This window comes from Uloborus diversus, chromosome 7 (assembly GCF_026930045.1).
Source record: "Uloborus diversus isolate 005 chromosome 7, Udiv.v.3.1, whole genome shotgun sequence".
NCBI lineage: Eukaryota > Metazoa > Arthropoda > Arachnida > Araneae > Uloboridae > Uloborus > Uloborus diversus.
This window is the reverse complement of record NC_072737.1, coordinates 133,546,646-133,558,653: the sequence shown is the minus strand read 5'-3', so window position 1 is coordinate 133,558,653 and position 12,008 is coordinate 133,546,646. Positions and strand designations below refer to the sequence as shown.

Below are 12,008 nucleotides of genomic sequence, written 5' to 3'. Positions count from 1 at the left end.
AAAATGGCGTTTAATGGCTTTTTCTATCCGAAATAATTATCTGACCAGTTCGATTTTGGCGCCATTCAAAAGCCCATGAAAAATACCCATAAGGTTCATTCATTTCCTTTGAATTGCAAAAAAAAAGGCTGTAAAATCACTGGGGAAAAAATTAAAAAGCATGATTAAGCCGTTCTTTTTTCTTTAAGAATGATTATTTTGACCGGAAATTCACAATATTTTTTTTCTCTAATTGAAGCCCGATTGTTGAACATGCCTCACTTAACAGAACTTTTATTTTTGAGGTAGACCGGGCAAAGCCGGGCAATGCAGCTAGTACAGAATATAAGCAATGCTGTAATCAGTAATACAGGTAACATCACTGTAACAGAGTAGATAGGTTCCTAAAAAATGATGTTTTGTGTAACAACAAAATTTTATTATCATGGGCCCTGAAAGTAAACCATGTTATATGAGACTCAGAAAAAGTACAAACGGTGGGGGGAAGGGGGGGAGGTATGTTTCAAAGACATATTAAAATTTTTAAGTTTAGTAGTTAAAAATTTTTATTGCTTAATAAAAGCAACTTACTTTTTATAACACAGTGAAAACTGTAACACAAACTAGTAAATATAAAACTCATTGAAAAGTATGAAACACAATGAAACGTATATCAAACAGTAAAAGATTTATACACTCACTTAAAATGAAAGAAAAAAATATTTTCATATAAAAAAGCCTTATATTAATAAATTTTTTCATTATCAATATTTGTTTCAGTCGAACATGAACATTTTTCAAGATGAACAATATCTGCTTCTCTTGCTAAGCCTTCCTCTTCATTCAAATATTTTGCATGTTTGCATTGAAAAAAAAAAAAATCATCATTGCATTTTGTTTGCTGGTGCTTACAAGAATATTGTAAATGGCTTGGAAAAATACAAAATTTGCACCTCCCTTTTGAACTTGTGCTGAAGAGTCTGCCTCTGCATTTATGAAAAATCATTCAAGGCATTAATTAACCTAAGCTTAGCCTTTAATGTAATTTTGCAGCGTGAATGTCTTGCAGTTATTTCGCATTCTTCAAAAGTGTTACTATGCTTTGCATTAATTTGATTTCTAACTTCAGATACAATTTGCAGGTACGGTAGAACTCCAATTAATCTGATCTCCAACTATCTGAATCTCTGATTATCCAGATCGCTTTCAGAACTTCAAAAGAAAAAAAATGAAGAAGAAAACGCACTGTGATTCCTAAAATAATGATTCTGTTGATGAGCTATTCTCTCCGCTAAGCTAGTCAGACAGTTGATACTTATTGAGATACTGAGCAAGAAAGTTTCAGGTAGTACATAAATACTATTTTAATGTACAGCACTGGTAAGTAGGCTTAACATGTAAAAGTATTGATTTTTCATTTGATTAATTAAAAGCTTTTTATCTTATTTTTAGCATACATACAGTAATAATTTAAACAGACCTTTTTTTTCCAGAAAAAACTGAAAAATTAGATTTTTTTCTAATTTTTAGTATACCTACAGTAACTAATTAAAAAAGACCTTTTTTTGGGGGGGGGGAGAACCCTTCGAATTTTTGATTATTGAAAGGGGTTCAGTAGTGTGGTTCAAAAAACCATTTTTTTTTTGACTACAGTCCAAGACACCCCCTATTTTTTCAGACTTACTAAGACCAGAAAATGGCGTTGAATGGCTTTTTCTACCCGAAATAATTATCTGACCAGTTCGATTTTGGCGCCATTCAAAAGCCCATGAAAAATACCCATAAGGTTCATTCATTTCCTTTGAATTGCAAAAAAAAAGGCTGTAAAATCACTGGGGAAAAAATTAAAAAGCATGATTAAGCCGTTCTTTTTTCTTTAAGAATGATTATTTTGACCGGAAATTCACAATATTTTTTTTCTCTAATTGAAGCTCGATTGTTGAACATGCCTCACTTAACAGAACTTTTATTTTTGAGGTAGACCGGGCAAAGCCGGGCAATGCAGCTAGTACAGAATATAAGCAATGCTGTAATCAGTAATACAGGTAACATCACTGTAACAGAGTAGATAGGTTCCTAAAAAATGATGTTTTGTGTAACAACAAAATTTTATTATCATGGGCCCTGAAAGTAAACCATGTTATATGAGACTCAGAAAAAGTACAAACGGTGGGGGGAAGGGGGGGAGGTATGTTTCAAAGACATGTTAAAATTATGCCGTAAAACAAATTACGGTATTAGCATGGGACCGTAAAACTTTTAGCTTCTTACACAAATTTTAAGACGGTGCTCAATGACCTCTTAATTTAACATTAGTCGTAGCATAGAAAATGCCATAAATTTAGAAATATTTAATTTTCCCAGCTGTTTCTTCGTAAATAATTATTTTATTGCAATGTATATGCATATTACTAGTGTATATTATAATACGTAGCATTGTTTTTTCAGTTCAATGTACTTTTTTTCACCCCTTTCCCCATACTAATGGAGTTTGGGGGAGGGGGTTGAGCACCCTCTTTCAGTTGAAATAGGAAGTTAAAATTCTTCCAGTACATTACTATCCACAAATCTAAAAATATTGAGGGGTGTCTTGTTATCTAGGAGGAACTTTTCTTTACATGTATTCTTGAACCACCTTAGGGTCCAGTCTCGATGCATTTGGATAATGGGGGTTCTACTGTACTCTTGTTTTTTAATGCGTTAAGCAAATTGAAGTTTGTTTACGCTCTAGAAGTAATTTGCCCACTGTACCAAAACAGTGTTGAAGGAACCTGTTATAGAACAGCTACCAGTAGTTCAAAACTAAATGTAAGCAAAAACTAAAACTAAAAAATTCATTCAAAGTCAGAAAAAAAATAGATGAATCAAAAGGGAAAGACTCAAAAATTTCTCCCCTCCCCCTCCCATCCCCCTAAAAATTATATGTGATATGTTGAAAACACAAAGTAAATGTTACTGGATAACACATAACAAAGATAAAGCAAACACTGTTTTCTATTTTACTTAATTTAATCCAAAATATACCATATAACTAAATGATGCAGATTAGGAAAATCTCAAGTATTTGCACAAAGCTTCAGAAGACTGGGTACGGAAAATATTGTAATTAAATAAATGAAAACTGCATATTTTTAGAATACACTAGATATCTTTCTTTCATTTATCTGCATGTCTAACAGATTGCAAATAATGAATAGTACACAAAATTAAAACGATTTTATTTTAAAGGAAAAAAAATAAAGTGTTTCAAAATATGGTAAGTCAATATCTACCTGTAAGGTTGATAAACATGACCTGATGTCATTACTTGCTTTTTCACAGAGTTTTGCTAAAGCAGACATTTCTGCTCTCAATCCTTCTTTCAAGGCAATCTGAATGAAGAGATATAAATAACTGCACGATGTCAAAATACATTCATTATTTAATGTTGAGAAATATGCACTGCAACATGAATTGCACCCTTAATAGTTACTATATTTCAAAATAAGCAAATGTGACCATACAATACATGCTTGCAATCTCTGAACATTTAGATTTATATATCTTAGTTACAGTTAAGATACTTCAGTTGAAATATGCATACAAAAGCTTCACCACGGAGAGATAGAGGATGACCTTGAAGGGAAAATATCATTTATAATAAGTAGAATCAGCCAGAAAGCGCAGAGTAGTAAAGGTGTTTTCGCACTGATCCTATCAATTAAAAATAATAACAAGCAACCCATTACAAATGTTACAAATGACGTTTTGGCTTCAAGGCCATCCGCCATCTCTCTGCAGTCAAGCTATAACATAAAAGTACTTATAAACAATCAAAAAAATAAATCTTGCTTGACACACATACTACACATCTTATACACAGTAAAACTCGTACAGGGTGCTTTACTAATTTAGACAATTGCATAAAATAAATTTTTACAACTAATTCATACAATCACTATTAATGTGTCACAGCTCAAATAGTTAAAAAATCTGCAAATGAATGACTCTATTACCTCATTTAGACGGCTGGTTAAACGAGATGCAGTTGTAGGAGGAAAATTCAGCACAAGGGCTAACTGGCGAAGGGGCTTTAAAGCAGGAGTATATCTATTCATAAGTCGAATTAAAGAATATACATATTAGCAACACTTCACAACCATTTGAAATACACATACTGAAATTTGATAAAAGTGAGACAATTTTTACACACTGGACAATTGGTTTTGCAGATAATGCAAAACTGTATTTTGACTTAAATTTAACTACTTGATATTGCAAGAAATATGTTTATGAGCGAGCTCTGCAAAACAAGGTACGACAGTGCTGGCCAAATTGTTAGACTAAAGAGTTTTTTTTTTTTTTTTTTTGTACACTATTTGTGCTAAAATACTATTTATTTTACTGTTAAAGTACAGTACATACTGTACGCCGATTATTACGTTATTTTAGCACAATTTAATGTTTGCAGGTGGCAGCACTGTCTGCTTTGTTTATGTTCTTTGTTTATCTACCTACCAGGAACATAACCTCAATCAGCTTAAACAGTTCACTAGTTCTTTTTATTAGTGTGTTCTGTTATATTTAAAGTTAGTTTTAGGTAATTAGTGAGTATGTGTATTTGAGAATATATATTAGTGAGTATAAATTTTTTACCTCTTTTTTTAAAAAGTTAAGAAATGGTGTAAACCTTGAGAAAAGTATGCCAAAAAGATTTAAAATGCTCATCAAGAACAAAGGACTGCATACTAAATGTTAGATAATTATTTCACTGTTCGTTAATGTGTCTATAGTTATGTAATCAATAAAGAATTTGCTTTTAAAACAGTCTTAGTCTAATAATTTGACCAGCACTGTAAATACAATTTTCAGCTGAAAATATACGCTTTATACTTAATATGCCTATTTTTATACTTAACTTTACATTTTTAACAAGGGCACCCATATGCAAAATTGTAAGGGGGTGGACTCATATTTTCCCCTATGGTTTAGCAGGATATTTCCCTCATGGAAACAGACTTCAGAACAGATTATAGAGTCGTTAAAATTTGATATTTTTAATAACTTATTCATTAATGGTTGGCGAAGAAATGTTTTTGCATTTTTACAAAGAAAAAAGTACCAAAAGTAAGGAAGTTCTAATTTCTAAGGAGGGGGCTTGAGTCCCCACTTGCCCCCCTATATGGCCGCCCTTGTTTTCTACTACAATAATTTGAATGAAACAATTTTCAGTGTAAAAGCTAATGCAATATTTGAACAATTGCTAATGCATCACTCAGCTGAAAGGCTGCTTGGAGTTGCTGTTAGGCAGTAGTATAAAATCTTTCAGAGCAATATGGGTTAATCCCTGGCACTGAAATAAGGATGTACCTAAGCGCCTTACTAAAAAAATAATAATAATAACAGCATCAATAGCTCATGGTATAATTGTTCTAAAGCTTTCAAACGAATTCCATTTGACCTAGTTTTTAATAAGCTTTAAAATGATGCAACATGATATAAGAAAAACTATTTTTCCGAACAATGCATGATTTTCAAATTTTCATTGTAGAAAAATTCTTAAATTCGGAATCTAAAAAAAAATTCAATTGCAAATGAAATTTTGAGCATCCAAATTTTATTCTAATCCTTTAACTGCTGTGACCTTGTGTACCAAATACAGACATACACACACACACTCTTTTAGATACAGATTTAAAACTTAACTTAACCTTAAATTGTATTTCAAGAATGTGTGCCTAAAAACAGGGGTTCCCCCCATTAAGTGCAAGGGTGCATCCCCCTCAATATTGCAAAGACCCCCTCCCCAAATGGAGAAAAATACCCCTCAAAACAACCCCCGCCCCCTAAAAATTTCAATGCCACAGTCTGTGCCATGACCCCCTCCCCCCTAGGTGGGCACCCAGCTAAAAATCATTTATACATTATCAAGAGAATTATTAGTTTTAACATGAGCTTTTTATTTACTTTCTTTCTTTTTATATTTTAATTAAAAGAGAAAAAAAGAATTCCAATCACTCACTGATCATTACAGATGCATATCAGAGGTCTTGTGAGAAGAGGAATGTCTCCTTTCTTACGCTTGCCTTTTGTCACACCAGTTGATTTTATGAATGAGAGCAAAACATTTATTGATGGCTGTTAATAAAATGAAGCATAAGTAAGCAAAATTTTAATAATAGCAAACATTATATGAGGCAGTGAGAAGCAAAGGGATGTAAGTGGACATTTTCAAGTTTTGAGTAAAATGTGCATCAAGCAGGGTTGTTTGGTTTAAACCACGTTGATTTAAACTAAGTGGTTTTTTTTTTTTTTAAACATGTGGTTTTTTCCAAAAAAGGTTTTTTTTTTTTTGAAAAATTTCACTGTTTTCCCCCAAATGTTTTCATAAATTTTACATATTATTGCAAAGAATAAAATCAAAAAATACAAGTAACTAGCAAAGCTTTATATAGATAAATTATAGCTTTAATAAATTTAGAAACTTATATTTTTTAAGGTAATGCAAGTTTGCTAAATAGCTTTTCTTTTTTTAAATCAATTCAGCTTTCATACTAGGTACATAAATGTACAAGACAGACCAAAGTTTTTCTAAAACTAAGTAGAAAAAACCAAAGTAGTTTTTTTTTTTTTTTTTTTTTATTATTTAATCAATTATCATTATTTTTCAGTCTTTTGCATTTCAAAATAGCCCAAAAAGCATATTTCAACCAAAACTTTATGTACTACTTAATTTGCTCCATTACTTAAGATTTATTGGGATAGATTATGTACCACTGAAACGATGCATAGTGCAAAAATATCTTAACACTAGAATATTTAAATGACAAGAGAAAAAAAATCTAAATAAATCCAAGAACACTTAGAGTAGGCATAAAATTGAGCTTATACCTGCACAATTTTTGCGTCCCCGATATACGGTGCAGTCAGAGCAAGAAAAGAAAAGAAATAAAATTGTGAAAACAGAAATTTTTTCAGCTTTCAAAAAGCTTTTCTTGATCCCAATATAATAAAAGAAGTATCATGCATTAATGGTGGAAGAATCAAAAAGATTAATTTTTTTGGCAGTCTTTATTATTAAAATATGTTAAAATATGTTATTTTCATATGGAGGCTTTTAGTTAAAATGATTTTTTTTTCTTTGAATAAAAAATTATATTCCTAAATGCATTATACCAAGAGAAATAAGTACTGGTTATCTGCAAATTTTTAATTTTGCCACTTGCATCCCTTTGTTTCTCACTACCTCATATGTACCATTCATATGTATATGCACTTGAGCAGACTTTTTTCTTTTTCTACTCTTAGTACCATTAAATCTTAATCGTTTAGAAATAAGTTTACAACTTACAAGTCAGTAAACCTTGGCTAAATTTTTCCAATGTCAAAATGTAAAACACTATGCGCTATTTTGAATCGATCAACTATATGTGAGTTGATGCAATAAACATTCCATTAAATACAAATGTTGCGAATGCAGAATTGCACAAGACAACATCTATTGAAGCATTTTGGGTGCAAATAAAGAAGAAAGTGATTTTCGACTTAGTTTTAATTAAATACTTTTCTGCAAATTGGTGTATTATGCAACATCTGACCATCATAACTTGATTTGTATTAGAATTAAAACCCATTAACTATAATGAAGGGTTGCAAACCCAAGCCAAGATCCTAGACAAGCGACAAACAAAAAAATAAGGACAAACTGTTAGGGCTAATAGCTAAAAGTAGCCAAACAATGAAAACACTTTTCTAGCAACTTTGGTACCAACGTGGCTACTGGACCCCAAGTTTTTTAAGTCAAATGATCAAAAATAGCTTTTGGTTTATGCATACAGAAAAAGAGCAGAATAACGTGCCAGAAGGCATAAATATGGCAGTTCACTTTTACAGAAAGTTTCATAGCTAGCCATAGGTATTTGCATCTTCCTCTAGAATGAATTATACAACTCATAGCAAGAACTGCATCCCAACTCTTACCAACAAAGTGGTAGATTTGGAGTAGGTGAAGAGTTAATCTGGACTCCTAGCTTCACAAGTGGTTGTACCAACCCAAACATTTTGCTAGAAACAAATCTCTGGTAGCTCAGTGGCAAAAAGATGAGATTACATCATATGCAGATATCTATGCCCTTGAGCAATCATATATAATTTATTTTGATATAAAATAATTGCAGGTTGATGTACTATTGTACTGCTCTGATAGATGACTTTTGTTGGGATGAAAGAATACACCTCTCTATATGAGTCAATCAAATATGTTTGGATCCAGATAGTTACTACTGTTTGTTTTCTTTAGCTGAGAATTAGTGCCGATTTGCACATGCGTCAGGTCTGCTCTGATTTTATCGAAATAGGGAGGGAAATTTGAAAGTAAAAGCTGCAAAGCAACATGTTCAGCAGTTCTTCCAATGTAGCATCGAACAAGACAGAGATAGCAAGTGAGCGCGGAAAGTGCCCATCCTCAACCCATCACCCCTTTTCGAAATGGAATCGGTCCTGAGTGGTAGTCTTTGCTTTCGAGAATGGACAGTACTTGGCCAAGCAAAAAAAAATTCCTTAAGCTGGAAAGGACTTGATGGAGGAATATGATGGAATACTTAAAATACCCCACCAGCTCAGTTATTCATCCGAGGACTGCAGTTTCGTGCTTTTTAGCATTCATCAGCCCGGAATAGGAATCACATGAGCTGGTGGCGAAAATCCTCTTAAGGGAGCCAAGAGAGCCAAACAATTACTGTGAATAACTGAGCTCGTGGTGTATTTTAAGCATTTCTGCCTTAGCCCTGGCTTAGGGTTGTAACCTTACTACAAAATGACGGAATACATCAGTCACTGGAGATTAATAAACTGATACTATGTTTGACAAGTGTTGTAGATTGCTGTTCATTAAAGAAATGGCATTCATATTGATTGATGTAGCAGTAGCACACAAGTCAAATTCTGCAGCCTGCATTAGAATTGTAGATGCAGTCGTTTACAGATACACATGAGGTACAACTTGTAAGATATGCCACAACTATGGTTGTAGTTAAGAGGACGGCAAGCTATAGCCACCCCTCCCCCCCCCTTGAAATAAATTATTCAAATGCTTACCGCTGGAGCACCATCAATTTCATCCAAAACCAAACAATTAGGCCGGTGATCTTCATGCAAAACAGCTTTCATTTGAGTTGCTGCTTCTAAACTTGTACGAAATGATTCGGGACTGCGATCATCACTAAAACAAAGTAACAATGTGTATGAGTAAGAATGGCACTTAAGAAGGGAAACATAGCTAAAGTGGAAACATGAAACTGAGACTAACCTAGCATTAATTTCAACAACATTATAACCTGCGTGCTTAGCAATTATAACCGCAAGTGTAGTCTTTCCCAAACCAGGAGGACCACTCAAAAAAGCAACCTATAAAATATTTCACTAAATTCCAAAGAACAAAGCTACTTTGTTTGAGTTTAAAAAGTAATTTTACTGATATTTACCTTATGATATGGTCTACCATGCTCATCTAACTCCTGCAACACATATGGAAAATAAATAAAAAACAAAAGATATATATATACTTTTAGCGTAAAAAATTGAAACCAAAAAATTTCTGAAGAAGTAGAATTATAACACTAATCTTGTGATGTTTGCTTGAGTGTACATTACACACTGAAAGATGCATAGATTTAAATTTTATAGTTATTATAGAAATCTGAAAACATTACAGATAAGAAATTTTAATAACTAATTTTAAAAAATCAAATATTTAAAAGTCAATAATAACAATGAAAATCAGATTAAAATTTAAAAGACAAGAAGACTTTCCTGATAAAGAATTGAACATAAAAACTACTGTAAAAGCGGGTGACTATGGTACAGTTTTAGTACATTTCTGTCTGTAATTACTCAATATTCATTCAAAAAAAATCATCCATCTGTTTTTCTTTTTTTAATGGCCTCCAGTGTCATTTTTGATATTAGCAATAATTTATAAAATGGTGTCATTGACCATGAATTTGAAATTTAATTCGCGTACACGATAAAAATATGACATATGACCAGCAAATGAAAATAATACAAATCTTCATAAAAAGTATTTAACTAACTTCATTTAATTCACCAAATTGTTTCTGAAATTTGGAATTCTTTTTAGGAACTTCTACTTTCACTTTGCTTTTTTTCTTTTCTTTGCCGAAAACAACTTTGTCCCATAACTTCAGCCACTGCAAAAGAGTTCGATTTATGCCCTGAAACCAGAGAGAAAATGTTTTACATTACAGGAAGAGTATTTGCTGATTATAAAACTATGTATATCACTTACGCATAAAATACTTTGTCATTCAAAAATATTCAGGAAAATAATAAGAAAATAACTATGTAGCTAAAATTGTCAGGACAATCATTGTCAACAAGGGATTGATAATGATTCCAAAAACTTCATCTTGTTACAATGCATTGTTTTGTTTAGGACTCAAAAATGAAGTACATTAAGGTGAAACCACCAGGAGTTGACACTGCAACTAGTAAATGGAAATCAACCACATTTTAACACACAAAATTAGCAGATAACTGCATACGTGTGTTTTGGGGTCTCAGGGAACCCCTTTTTTAATGCAAAATATTAAGCATTTGGATTTAAAAAGTCCAGTAAAAAGGAAACATTATTTTGAAAATGGGTTAATTTTAAAGGAAAAAAAATTTTGTCTCTCCATAAACAGCTTTAAAAAAATTTTAAAAACTGGTAATAAATACAGTAAATATTGTACTGAACCAGTAAATTACAGCCCTTGAGCCATTGCTAAGTCAGAACTACATGCAATATACACAGCTATGAGACATCCAGAGAATGCAGTTTTTGTCCTTATTATCTACTCATCAGTCTAGAATAATCAATAGGTTTATTAAATGTAGTTCTGCCTTAGTCATGGCCGTACTCAAGGTTTGCCATCAATTGAAGGGTTGAACCAAACCATTGCTGCAGATTCTTGCTGGTGTGCTAAATTTATTTTAGCTACCAGTTTATTGGCAATCTCAGCTTCAATGAGATGGCATCTGCCTCCAGCTTGATTATCAACTATTCCAAACTGATGAGTTCATAATAAGAACGAAACTGCAGTCTCTGGATGTCATAATCAGGCTGATGGTACATTTGATGTAACTATTATGCTGGTTGTCTTTAAAATGGCTTTTAAAAAATTAAATGTTCATAAATATCTTTCGATTTTCAGACATTAGGGGGGGGGAGGGTCAAAAACTACTTCAATGAATGTAAAAAAAAATGTAAGAACAATACCTCATTTTTCATTTTCAGTGTAAGAATTTAATTTAGTTAGTAAGTACTGGAAGAAACATTTTTAAAGTCAATAGGAATTTATTCTTGATATGCTTAATAAACATTTACAGGGTTGCCACGAAAGTTCAAGAATGAAATTCCCTGACCTTTCCAGGTTTTCCAGTCGATTTTAGAAAAAATTGCAGGTTAATCAATGTCGACGTACGTTATTTAATAGCAATACAGAATAATGTTTACTGTAAATAAGCCTACTTTATAAACCAAATAATGCTTTAAAACATTACCAATAACTGCTATCGAAATTTGGTTTAAATGAAGACAAACTTAAAATTAAATTACAAATGCTTTGAAAGGATTTGAAAGATATTTCCAATTAGTAATACTTTTATTTTTAAATCTCTGCAATTGAATTGAGCAAAAGTTTGTTTCCCTTTAAATGCAAGCATTCTATTTTGCTCAAAACTTATTCTTACTTTGCAACCTTTTCTTATGGCAAGATGAGATGATAGGATGATAATGTTAGGGACTATTTTAACATAACTGAGCATATTGTAAGAAATCTAATTTTACTTAAGTCTCCCTTGTGGCATGAATAACAACATTCCATCAGCCCTTAATGCAGCAAGACTTTTCCTTCATAATTTTGACCAACATGCCCTTGTTGATACTACAATCTCAAATAGTGGTGATGTAAAAAAAAAAAAAATGTTCAAAATTTAAAACATCAAATATTGCGAAGTTTCCAAAACATTAACATCTATTCTCAACTGTA

At 32.0% G+C, this 12,008-nt stretch overlaps 1 protein-coding gene across 1 annotated transcript in view; it reads right to left on the bottom strand.

The window, feature by feature from the left end:
- The window catches only part of LOC129226894 (chromosome transmission fidelity protein 18 homolog), a 58,379-nt gene that overhangs the window by 14,808 nt on the left and 31,563 nt on the right, over positions 1 to 12,008 (bottom strand). The window contains exons 8-14 of the mRNA XM_054861522.1: positions 10,050 to 10,190; positions 9,441 to 9,473; positions 9,266 to 9,363; positions 9,055 to 9,178; positions 5,981 to 6,096; positions 3,975 to 4,068; positions 3,252 to 3,350 (exon numbers count right to left, since the gene is read on the bottom strand). Coding sequence (XP_054717497.1) covers positions 3,252 to 3,350; positions 3,975 to 4,068; positions 5,981 to 6,096; positions 9,055 to 9,178; positions 9,266 to 9,363; positions 9,441 to 9,473; positions 10,050 to 10,190 — 705 coding nt within the window. The remainder of the gene's footprint in view (positions 1 to 3,251; positions 3,351 to 3,974; positions 4,069 to 5,980; positions 6,097 to 9,054; positions 9,179 to 9,265; positions 9,364 to 9,440; positions 9,474 to 10,049; positions 10,191 to 12,008) is intronic.